This window comes from Lagenorhynchus albirostris, chromosome 9 (assembly GCF_949774975.1).
Source record: "Lagenorhynchus albirostris chromosome 9, mLagAlb1.1, whole genome shotgun sequence".
Lineage (NCBI taxonomy): Eukaryota > Metazoa > Chordata > Mammalia > Artiodactyla > Delphinidae > Lagenorhynchus > Lagenorhynchus albirostris.
This window is the reverse complement of record NC_083103.1, coordinates 108,027,714-108,040,211: the sequence shown is the minus strand read 5'-3', so window position 1 is coordinate 108,040,211 and position 12,498 is coordinate 108,027,714. Positions and strand designations below refer to the sequence as shown.

General features: G+C 41.6%; 1 protein-coding gene across 3 annotated transcripts in view; it reads left to right on the top strand.

The window, feature by feature from the left end:
* Nucleotides 1-12,498, top strand: part of NCAPD3 (non-SMC condensin II complex subunit D3) — a 57,466-nt gene that overhangs the window by 7,743 nt on the left and 37,225 nt on the right. For 2 of the 3 annotated variants that reach the window (XM_060160813.1, XM_060160814.1), the window contains 10 exons: nt 3,799-3,983; nt 4,624-4,791; nt 4,898-4,956; nt 5,153-5,240; nt 7,301-7,434; nt 8,663-8,735; nt 9,471-9,596; nt 9,731-9,983; nt 10,389-10,457; nt 10,707-10,796. In XM_060160813.1, coding sequence (XP_060016796.1) covers nt 3,799-3,983; nt 4,624-4,791; nt 4,898-4,956; nt 5,153-5,240; nt 7,301-7,434; nt 8,663-8,735; nt 9,471-9,596; nt 9,731-9,983; nt 10,389-10,457; nt 10,707-10,796 — 1,245 coding nt within the window. The remainder of the gene's footprint in view (nt 1-3,798; nt 3,984-4,623; nt 4,792-4,897; nt 4,957-5,152; nt 5,241-7,300; nt 7,435-8,662; nt 8,736-9,470; nt 9,597-9,730; nt 9,984-10,388; nt 10,458-10,706; nt 10,797-12,498) is intronic. The other variant, XM_060160811.1, reaches the window with a different exon arrangement.

The window sequence follows — 12,498 nt, the reverse complement described above, 5'->3', positions numbered from 1 at the left end:
TAATCTGTTGCCAGATTCAGTTAGATAATATTTTATTGAATATTTTTGCATCTGTATTGATAAGGGATTTTTTTTTTTTTTTTGATGCCTTCATCTGGTTTGGGTTTCAGGGCAATACCAGTCTCATGGAATGAGTTGGGTAGTTTCCTACTCTGTATTTTGGAAGTTTGTGAAGAATTGGTTGTTTTTCTTACTCACATTTTTGGTGGAATTCACTAGAGAAGCCATCTGGGCCTGGAGTTTTCGTTGAAAGAAGTGTTTTGTTTGTAGAATCTGTAGTGATATGTCTTCTTTTAGTCGTGATGTTGGTAATCTGCATTTCTTTTTTTCCTTCATCAGTTTAGATAGAGATTTATTGATTGATTTGATCATTTCAAAGAACCCATTTTTGCTGTTATTGATTATACTCTATTGTTCCTTTTCTATTTCAGTGATTTTGGTCTTATCTCTTATTGCCTTCTTATTTAGGGTTTAATTTGTTCTTATTCTAACTTCTTAAGATCTTTATTCTCACTTTTCTTTGTTTCTAATATACGTAATATTGTAAATTTTCTTCTATATATACTGCTCTATCTGCATCCCACAGATTTTGATAATCCGTTCATTACCATTCAGGCCAAAGCAGTTTTCTGATTTTTCTTGTGATTTCTTTTTACACCTCTGAGGTATTTAGTAGTGTGTTTAATTTCCAAATATTTGAGGAATTTCCTGAAATGTTGTAATTGCTTTCTATTTTATTTATGTTGAGATCAGAGCACATACTTTATATGACTACAGTACTTTTAAATTGCTGACTTTTTGTTTTTGTTTTAAATGGCTCGGCACAAGGTCTGACTTGGTGAATCTTGTGTTTGCCCTTGAACGGAATGTGCATTCTGCCTTTGGGGGACCTCTTTTCTGTCAAAGTTGAGTAGGTTGCTGCGGTTGTTCAGGTCTTCTGTATCCTTTCTGCTAGTCTGTTTATTTGTTCTCTTAGTTACTGAGAAGAGCATTGAAATCTCCAAGTATAGTTTTAACTTACCTGTTTCTCCTTTCAAGTCTGCCAATTTTAAAGGCAGGTATTTTGAAAGTCTGCTGGTTACAAACATATTTGTGATTGCGTGTGTCCCCTTTGGTGTTATGTCCCTCTTTGTCTGGTTGTGTTCATCGTGCTGAAATCTACTTTGATCTTAAAATGGCCTTTCTCGTTATCATGTGACTTGTCCTAGGTTGGCACACCCTTTCTCATGATTTACATGTGACATGTCTGCACGTTTGTAATTAAACAGTGTTGTAGACTGCCCATCACTGGGTTTCATCCTCTCAACAATCTTTGCCTTTTTATGGGACATTTAGACAATTTAGATAATTGATTATCAATATGGTTGGGTTCCTGCCCTCTTGGTATTTATTTTCTGTTTGTTCCATCTGTTTTTTGTTCCATTTTCCCCTCTTCCTGCCCTTTTTCGATTGGGTATTTTTTTAGTATTCCATGTTATCTCCCCTTTTGGCCTATTAACTATACTTATTTGTGTGTGTATGTTTTAAGTGCTTGCTTTGGGTGTACGATAAGTACTTTAATAGTCTGTCTTCCGATAATCTACTTATTTATAGATAATGTAAAGCCTTAAGACAGTGTGCTTTCCTTTCTCCCCTCCTGTTTGTGCTGTTGTAGTTATACGTTGAATTTCTGTGTGTTGTAAACCACACAATTTATTCATAACATTTTTCTCTGAATTATCTTTTAAATAATTTTTTTAGAAAATGAAAAAATAAATGTCTTTTCTTTTTAAAAGATTTCATCTCACGTAATTTTCTTTTGGCCTGAAGAACTCTCTTTGACTCTTCTCATGCTGTGCATCTGTTAGCCATCGACCGTCTTGGATTTTGATTCCATGAAAGTATCTTTCACCTTCCAGAATGTTTTTGCTGAATATAGAATTCTAGGTTGACAGATTTTTTTCTTTCAGTGCTTTTTGGGTGTTATTTCATTGTCTTCTGGTTTACTTCACTTCTGATGAGAAGTCTGCATGACTCTTATCATTGCTGTTCTGTGTGTTTTTGTCTTTTTTTTTTTTTTTTGGCATGGTTACCTTGAAGATTTTCTCTATTAGTTTGTTTTGATTTGATTAGATTATTAGTTTTGATTTGATTAGATTATCTACCCTTTGGTGGGATTTCCTTTGTGTTCATCATAGTTTGGTTCATTGAGCTTCTTGGGTCTGTGAATTTGTAGTTTTTAACATATTTGGAAATTTTCCAGTTATTATTCCTTCAGATATTTTCTTCCCTCTCTTTTTTATGGGATTCCAATTACTCGTATGTTAGATTGCTTGATATTCTCCCATGGGTCCCAGGGCCTTTATTAATTTCTTTTTGTTTCTGTGCTTCTGTTTCTTAAAGTTCACATGCCTTTGTTCCTGTAGCATCTCATCAGCTGTTGAGATCACCCAGTGACGTTTTCTTTTTCAGATCCAGAAGTTCCATTTGATTCTTTAAAATCTTTTCATTTCTTGCTTTGTTTGCTACTGTTTAATTCTTGAGCTTATTTATAATATCTGCCCTACGGTTCTTCTCTGCTTGCTCTGTCATTTCTTGGACTGTTTCTAGTGACGATTCTCTTCTCACCACAGGGCACGTTTTCCTCTCTCTGGATGCCCAGTACGTTTTTTATTTTTTCTTTTGGTACGCGGGCCTCTCACTGCTGTGGCCTCTCCCGTTGCGGAGCACAGGCTCCGGATGCGCAGGCTCAGCGGCCATGGCTCATGGGCCCAGCCGCTCCGTGGCATGTGGGATCTTCCCAGACCGGGGCACGAACCCGTGTCCCCTGCATCGGCAGGCGGACGCTCAACCACTGCGCCACCAGGGAAGCCCCGCCCAGTACCTTTTTATTGGATGCTGGACATTTTGAGTGTGAAGTTTTTGAGTGTCTTGGTTTTGTTGTTTTCCTTTAAGTAGTGTTTAAGTATGTTTTGATAGGCAGCTATTGGTGCATTAACTTGGTCCTTTTGAGGCTTGTTTGAAAGCTTTGTTGGGGCAGATGTAAAGTAGCCTTTACTCTGGAGCTAGTTTAGCCCTGCTGTTAAGGTGTGTTTCTCTCCGAGTGTGTCGTGAATGTTCCAGGTCACTGTGGCTGGCTGGGGCTCCAACGTATCTCTCCCCTGTGTGCATTCCAAAAACTGTCCATCTCCCACCTGCTTGGAGGTTTTCTTTGCCCACCATCATGGAGTTCGCCCCATGCGTCCTAGCTAAGGTCAGCCCTGTGCAGACTTCTCAGCACTGTCTCCACGTGGCTTCCTCGTTTCCAGTGCTCTGCTCCATACATTCCAGCCACCCTGCCTTCCTGACACTGATTCTTGTATTCCTGACTTAGTAAGTCCATCAGAGTGTGCTTGGGTTCATCATTTTTCTGCTGTTGTCCAGACATTGCCTCCAGACACAGAATCGGGTCAATTTTAGGGTTTATCTCACTGGTTTCCCTTTTCTCGGGGATTGTGTGGCTAGGCTACCTCTTGCTCTGGGTCTTAGATGGTCACTTTGTAAATTTCTGTCCAGTTGTATAGTTGTTTATGGCAGGAGGAAAAGTGTAAAACCACTTACTCCGTTACAGCCAACTACGGAAATCTCATTGTTTATTTATGATGAGGCCTGTTGCTCACTGCCTAGGGCTGAAGTTGAATGGAACTTTTTTGCTAAAGGTTCACTGTTATTCAAAGTTAAGGAAAAGTCTGGTTTTGCTTTTTAATTTTTCGTTGTTGTTACAGACGTATTTCAAGACAATTAAACCTACCCTGCTTACTCTTTATTCTTTTTGAATAGGCAGTATAGCCAACCAAGTTTTCCACCCAGTGATGTTTGACAAATGTATTCAGATTCTAAAGAAGAGCTGGCCTCAGGAATCCAGCTTGAATCCGAAAAGAAAGAAAGAACAACCAAAGAATGCTCAGGCCAACCCAAGGGAGAGTAGGAAGAGAGGAAGGCCCCCCAGGAAAGAGGAGATGGAGGTAAGAGGGAGTGGAGTTGTGAAGCATATCTGATTTACTTAAGAATTTATATTAAGGTAGGGTTTCAGGGGTCACGATTATACCAAAGCCCTAGCGTGCCGTCCGCCATCCCTCCTGTAGGACTTGCAGTCGCCTCATGTACCGCTGCAGTCGCCTCATGTACCGCTGAGCGTATGTTCCCCTTACCATCTTCCCAACCTCCCCATCATCTCTCTCCCGCCTTGTTCCCAGATGTGCTCACCACAGGCCAACAGGTGTGTTTGCCACATTATTTTATTGTCATTAGAGATGGTGGTTGAAGTATCCTGAGGACTCTCGTCCATAGAACATAATAGAATAACATTAATTCCTAATTTTTATGTGAGTAGGTAGGGTGGTAGAGGTTCATTGACACCAGAACTTCTAAGAAACCCAAGAAATCTCACTGACGTGTAAGTATAGAACTAGAAACTGTGGTAGCTTCCATCTGGTCCAGTGGCTAGCAGCTGCGGCTGTGGAGACCCCAAGCAGTCGAGGCACCTGGTCAGTGACCCAGTGCCCACCTGGAGTTTCACTACCCTTGACTGGGTACATTGAAACCAGTCGGGACAAACTGTTAGGCAGTACTACACAGTCAGCTGTACATTTCTTCATAATCTAGATGGATGAAGTGATTGAAGAACAAGAGGATGAAGAGAATATTTTTTTTTCTTCCCGAGACCTTTGTCAAATTCGAAATGCCATCTTTCACGTCTTGAAGAATTTTTTAAGGCTTCTGCTCAAGTTTTCCCTGAAAGAAAAGCCACAATGTATACAGAATTGTGTAGAGGTAAGTGAGAATTCCAGGAACCTTGGGCAAGTTCAAAGAGCGAGGACACGGGCTAATACTTAAAGAGTGGGAAAAACCAGGCCTTTTCTTGGTCTCTGTTTTCCAGGTCTTCGTTGCATTGACTAATTTTGAACCAGTTCACGAATTTCATGTTACACAAGCCAGGTGAGCCATTAAATCTTCCAGTGCTAACATTTAATTATGGTACAATGAGTTTTGCTCCATCAGAAGCCTTAATGCCATTTTACCCTAATTGGCACACAGGTAGAATTTATTCATTTAGATATAGCTTATAGGGTTAGGAGCTATTCCAAGTGAAATCACATCCATTAACTAATCTTTTGCTTTTTTTTTTTTTTAGAAACCTTAACCAAGCAAAATACATACCAGAACTGGCCTATAATGGATTGTATTTGCTGTGCTCCCCAATTCACAGAGAAGGAGATAAGGTAAGGGAGACAGGACACCACTGAGTTACTGGTTGAAGTGAAAGCATGCGGGTCGTGGGATGCTGGAAGCTTTTGATGTGATGCCGTGTGAACTCACTAGGTCATTGTCATGACTTGAGAACGTTTGTATAATGAAAATCATCCCCATCACTACGTGGTGCCCACTGTTCATTCCAGGCTTATATCCAAGTACCTGGTGGCCACAGGAAGTTCTTGTTGGGTTAAGGCATAAAGAATGGTTCCAGTGTGACCTGGGTAGAGGAAAAGATAAGCTACTGAGCATTACTTTTTTTTTTTTTAATAAATTTATTTGTTTTATTTATTATTTTTGGTTGTGTTGGGTCTGTTGCTGCACGCGGGCTTTCTCTAGTTGCGGTGAGCAGGGGCTACTGTTCGTTGTGGTGCACGGGCTTCTCATGGTGTGGCTTCTCTTGTTGTGGAGCACGGGCTCTAGGCGCGCGGGCTTCGGTAGTTGTGGCTCGCGAGCTCTAAAGTGCAGTCTCAGTAGTTGTGGCTCACGGGCTTAGTTGCTCCGTGGCATGTGGGATCTTCCTGGACCAGGGCTCGAACCCGTGTTCCCTGCATTGGCAGCTGGATTCTTAACCACTGCGCCACCAGGGAAGCCCCCTGAGCATTACTTTTACAGAAGTATTTACCAAACTCTTCTGAGAAGAAGAGTTAGACAGTCACAGACTTCCCAGTTTCCCTCAGCAGTTCCCGTGTGCCCCTGTATTTCTGTTAGTGTTTGTGTTTTAGTGGATGATTGTGCAAACACGCTTCTGGTTAGCATTCATATATGGATTTGCTCCCAGTGACCTTCGAAGCCCTGCAGCTCTGGACACTGGAGTTAACGGCTTTTTAAGCAGTAGGGTGTTACTAAACCTGGATGTTGTTAATGAAACAGGAGTTTGCAAAAAACGTGACGGACCAAGGTCCTGTGCTTTTGGTGGCTGCGATACACCAAGTTTCCAGGGGCAACGATGTGTGAATGAGAAGGCCCTGGGCACTCAGGGCTCTGCATTTTGTCCAGACTTGGGCCTCACCCCTCACTGCCTCTATGTCCTCCTGTGAGGCCTCGGTTTCCTCATCTGGACAAAGAGGGTGAAAGGCTTCCCTTCCTCATGGATTTCTGAGGAGGATTACAGGGAAGAACGCCTCTGTACAATGCCTGCTGTTTAGAAAACGCCCCATATTTCGTTATTATGTCATTGTCACTTCTCTGTTTGAAATATGGATGTGATAGCATTCACAGTAAAACATAATTCCTGAGCCCTTTTTAACATTTTAGGAGATAAGGAGGTTGGGAAATTATCCTTTCAGGCAACAGTGTCTCTAAGGACATGGTGTTCTTCATTGTGAAAGTGCTGCCCTGATGCTGGGCGACATTGGCTGTGGCCTGACCTTTAATTACTTGACTTTGGACAACTCACCTTGGGAGTCTTTTATTATGTATAAAGTAGAGATTATAGTAAAAGTATTAACAAAATGGAAAAGCCTTGCTGACCTCGTGGAGTTGAGAGGTTTCAGAGAAAGTGTGGTCAGATCTAGTAACACGTGGACGTGCTTAATGCAATACCTGTCACATATTTGGTTTCCAGTAAATTGTTTTATCTACTGGATGAATGAATTAAGTAGCTGAGTAAGTGATGTGTGATGGTATATTGGAAGGTGCTCTGTAAGCTTCAGGTGTAATACAGGTGTAAAGAATCATCACTTTCCTCTTTTCTGTAAGGGCTAATCAGTAGCATCCTTTGCCCTTCGTAAGTTACAGCTAATTCTCTATAGTCCCTAACTTCTGGGCTGGAGTGCGAGAGGCCGAGCAGAGAAGCCAGCTGGAGTTCCTATCATTATCTGTACGCAGCACTTTCACACTGCTGCGTTGTGCACCTATTGATACCTGGTCATCGTCCAGGAAGTGCATCCTTAGTGTTGAAGCAAAACCCGTGTCAGCCTCATTTAACTTCAGGTCCTTGAAGTGGTTCACTGTGGTCTGCATCACGGTCTCCAAGGCCCTGGGATTCTCTGTCATGCCTTAAACTGAATTTTCTTTTCTCTTCCAGGTTATCAGATGTGTTTTCCATCGAATGCTCTATGTAATATTAATGTTAGAAGTGGGCAAAGGCTCCCATCACGCCCCCCTTGCCATCACTTCTCCGGCCATCAGTGGTAAAAACCAGGCAGTCCAGTTTGTCAGGTGAAACACACACAGCTCGGATCTTTACCCTCTGTCCCTCTCCCTCAGTCTTCTGGGCCCTGTACTAACCAGGATTTCTGACACCTCTAGAAACTAAGAAACGTCTGGGCTGTTTGTGGTTCAGGGTTCAAAATAAAGCACTTGGTAGCTCATTTGGTTTGTGTGGTCTGGGGTGTTGTTGCGGGGATGAGGGGTCTGCAGTTTGTGGACCAGCCTGTGAAGTCAGCTCTGAGTTCTGACAGCGGCCTTAGTGTTAGCCGCTCCAAGTCTGCCTCCGCCTTTTCTTTTTCTCTCTCCTCTTAGTCTCCATCTTTTTGTTCCTTGCCACTTTTTTTTTTTAACTTCTTTAGCAATAATTGATAGACTAATTCTCCCCTCAAGAGTCACTTAGTTTCACTTGTGAAGTCCTGTGTCTGGGCTTTACTGGGGAAGACATGTTTGCCGTGTCCTCGGCTTTTCTTTTCTTCTGTTAACTGGCTACTCGGCAGCAGCATGGAGGTGGTGGGAAGAAGGGGAAGATGTGTATGTGAGAGTGTGTACATACCTGGAAGCAGCCGCGGTGTGTGCTGTGGGTGCAGACGTGGGGTGTGGATGCTTCAGTCCAGGTGCAGGCTGCTGTCTGATCCTTGAGCGAGTGTCTCGTTAAGGACTTTTAAACATTAAATAACTAAGATGTTTTAAGTAGAAACACTCATTTTAGTTCTTCCATGAGTTAATGATGTCACAAATTGCAGTAATATTCCTATAATGGTGCAAGGAAACTTAACACTGAAAATGGGTCCAATCTGGGCATTATAATAGTTTCTTTTGGGGTTACAGCTTGGAGAGGTACTGTTAGAAATGCATTTCACTGAGCTACCACTAGGTGGTACTGTGTCTCAGTCTATCCTCTACCTCAAAAGGATATATTTCAGCCTTAATATGAAACGTCGTGGGCAGTCCAAGGGCCCTGTGAGGACTGCACCCCTGCCCCTCCCTGACTGGCTGGCTGCTCACAGCAGCTCGGAGAGCACCTGGGGCGTGGTGACTGGTGTTCTGTTGTGACACTTTGTCTTTACAATCCATGCACTCACAATGCTTGCAGTATAGGGGTAGATTGTTTTTAATAGTTAGGATTTTGAAAAGGTAGAAATTTCTCTATTTTTGAGAACAGATTCAAGGAAAATTGCTACTTTATTGTCATTATAGGTGTATTACAAACCGTGGCTGTGTTTCTTTCCTTTTATAGCTCACTTGTGGATGAACTAAAAGAAAGTATGTTTCCAGTCCTTCGTGTCTTACTCCAGCACATCTGTGTCAAGGTACTGTTTGCTTTAATGAGGGTGTATAAATACACATGAAGGTAAACATGCATGTGTGTTCTTGGAAATGAGTCTACATCATTACTAAACGTTGTTTTATTTAGTATATTCATTAGGTGTTCCCCTCTAGTGTGGTTTTCGGGGGAAAACAACTTTTTATTTTGGAAAATTTCAAATAGAAATAGAAATAGAATAGTGTGATGAACACTGTCTTCAGTGATTTTGTATAAGCTGTAACTCCTCCAGCACATACGCACGCTGGATTTTTCTTTTGAAGCAGATTTCATCATATCCTTTCAGACATAAATATTTCATGTCTCTCTAAAGGATAAGAACTCGTTAAAAACATAACCACAAAATATTAACACACCTAAAAAATTCACAGTAATTCCTTAGTATTGTCCAGTATCCGGTCAGTGTTTACATTTCTACTATTGTCTCATAAATTTTTATAACAGTTTGGACAGATGATTCTTTACCTGAACTCTATGGACCCTAGGGGTCCGTAAACTCTTTGAAATTAGGCGCTGAGGAGTGGGCGTACAGGTTTCTTATAGGCTAGTTTCCCAAGGGATCTGAGACCTAGAACTGGTTAGTCATTTCTGTAACATGTAAACGCGCGGCACTGTCGCCGAGCCAGGCTCACTCAGCGATCGTCCGATCGCACTACTACATGCGTCTCTGTCGTCCTGCTTTGGGTACTGGCTGGGCAGCTTCTCAGGGTCTGTGTTTCAGGTGGTCGATAAATCCGAGTACCGGACCAGTGCAGCTCAGTCCCTGGTCCAGCTGCTCAGCAAGCTTCCTTGTGCGGAATATGCTTCTTTCGTGGCCTGGCTTTATGGATATTCACGAAATGCCAAGGTAGGAGCTACATCTGCGTGAAATTGTGGCTCCTGGCTCTGCAACCTTTTAGTGACGGCTAGATCTGAAGATCTGTTTCTGAAGATTAGTTTTCTTTATCTCTGACGGAGATGCGTGCGATTTTGCTTTACCAGATTCCGTACCGGGTGTTCACTCTTGATGTTGTCTTGGCTCTGCTGGAACTGCCTGAACGAGAGGTGGACGGCACGCTGCCCCCAGAGCATCAGAAGTTCCTGAAGCATAAGTTCTTGGTGCAGGAAATCATGTTTGCCCGCTGTGTAGACAAGGCTCCGACTGTGCGCAGCAAGGCACTGTCCAGTTTTGCGCACTGCCTGGAGTTCTCTGCTACAGCTGCGTCAGAGAGCGTCCTGGAACTTCTGGTGAACAGTGAGTGTGCCGAGCACCATGAGGCCGGGTCTGGCTCCTGCTGGTCCAGAAGCTGTGGTGGCAGAAATAATAGATGTGCTGTGATAGACTGGGACCCTCAGAGACCCTTTCAGTAGGTTTTACTGTCGAATGACTTCTTAGACGAGCCTTACTAAGCAGTTAACGTATTCTCGACCTCAGGCTGAGGTGGTTGGCCGCTGTCACTATTCCTTCGTGTCGTTGGTATTGGCTGTATTGGGTCTGATGACCAGTTTAATGCACAGCCAAGGAGAACACTGAACTGTCAGCATTTAGACTCTGTCTTGTCTTCAGGCCTAATTATCTGGGTTTTGATTCCTCTGTAAATATTTATGTATGGTTTTTGATACTAAGACTTTTCTCTCTTATCTACTTGCTTACTTTTAGCTCCTGCAGTTTCAGGAATAGAGAGCCACCATGACGCTTCACTGAAAAATTCATCAGGTAATGAAATGGGTCAATATATTGTCAGATATTGAATAATTGTTCTTTTAATTAAAGGACTTGCTGAATATTTGGATGTTTTTTTCTATCTCCATATTACCTGTTTTAATACTGCACTTTTTTTCTTCATCAAAGAAATTGAAATTCATTTCAGTAATGATGTGTAATAACTTAAACGTGGAATATGCCATGCTTATATTACTTAAAGGTATAACAAGTTTTTACTGTACTGACTGGGCTTTTTTAAAATTTATTTTTAAGCTTTTTCCTATCAGAGGCAGACATTTAACCCTTCTGGAGGCTCAGAGGTGATCAATATAGACAACAGTGGTGAAACAGCTGGATATAGGGGTATGTCAGATTTTATCCCTATCAGATGAGTAATAACTATTGGATTTCAGACAACTGTAAGTAGAGCCTCAAAACCTTGGAATTTTTTTCTGACTAATTCACCCTCAAGAATTGGAACTTTTTTTCCCTTAAAAGTAGAATAATTTTTATTTTATATCTTTAATCGATGTCTTTGCACTGTACTATATTTCATTTTAAGATAAAGAATAAGCTACATTTCCCTTGTCGTGTACTGAAACCCAGTATTTCTGTCACACTTAAGAGAATGTTAGCAAATATTTTATTTCCTTAGTGAAGTCCATTGTTCTGAACACTTGGGCTTGCTGGCCAGAAAGGACCAGTTACTAGGAAAGGTGCAGTAGAAATTAAATTTGTGTTTGGAGAAGAGTCATCACGGAAGAGGGGGAAAGATAAACGGTACTATGGTACTCACCCTTGTGTCTATTTTTTATTCCTTATTACTTTTTCCACCTGGCATCTTGACTCTGATTAAGCCATCCCAGAATCCATTTTTAATACGTGGTAGGGAACTGTGAGCCCAAGCTTCCATTGAAAAAGTTCAGAATTTAGATAATTTCTCTTCACCAGCAGTATGAACTGTTCTTTAATGGGTCATACACATTGTGTGGAGTGGTTATAGGGTGCTCTCTCCCGTGGATCCCAGCACAGGATTCTGAACACAAATGATGCCTGTTCTCTTTCAGTGACTTATGGAAGCCAGAATAATCTGGGATGGTAAAGTGTCAGTGTGATTCGGGAGGGAAGAAACACACCTGGGCTAGGTAGTAGGTAGACCTGGAGCTACTCTCAGATTCTGTTTCTGTCTAACTGTATGGTCTTGAGAAAGTCACTTTACTTTTCTGGGCTTTTCCTTCACTTATACTACGACATAGCGTAATGCAGTAGGGGAAAAACTACATTAGAAATGAGAGGCAATCTGAATTCTTATCCCAACACTGCTACTAAAGAGCTGCATGACCCAAGACATGGGAGTCAGCAGAACTCCCTGCCTGCTTGTCACTTCTGATCCTAACACCTTCCCTGTCTTTCACAAAGGGCTGTTGTCGGGTTTATAGAAATTATGTTTAGAGAAGTGACTTCAAAAGAAAAAAGAGGGAACATTTGCAGAGGATAAGTGATATAATGAGATTTATTAGTTTATTCGATAAACATGTTTGTGGTCCCTCCCAATCTGTGCAAGGCATTGCAGGTACAGACTGTGACAAAACATAGTTCCATCTCTTAAGGAGCAGTGGGAGAGGCAGGTATGTGTGTACGTAAAATCGTAATATTGTGAGATGGATGCTGAAGCACATGTGAAGTGCCATGAGGATCATTACTTATCATTGCAGCCTGGAAGATTACGTTTAAATGACTAGATATTAGCATGTTTTACTCAAATTCAGAGCAATAACTCTATGTATAAACAGATTCCCTAAAATATGTAAAGAAATTTAATCTGGAAAAATGTCTGGTTTAATTCCAGTCTGAGCAAGTTACAGATTCACTCTTGCACAGACACTTGCGAACACTATTGAGTTGTACTGATTTAACGATGCTTCCAAAGTATAAAAATTTGCCAGATGTATAGCAACCATGTTCCCATCTTACTGTTTGTTGTTTTTTTAATAAATGTATTTATTTTATTTATTTATTTTTGGCTGCATTGGGTCTTCGTTGCTGCATGCGGGCTTTCTCTAGT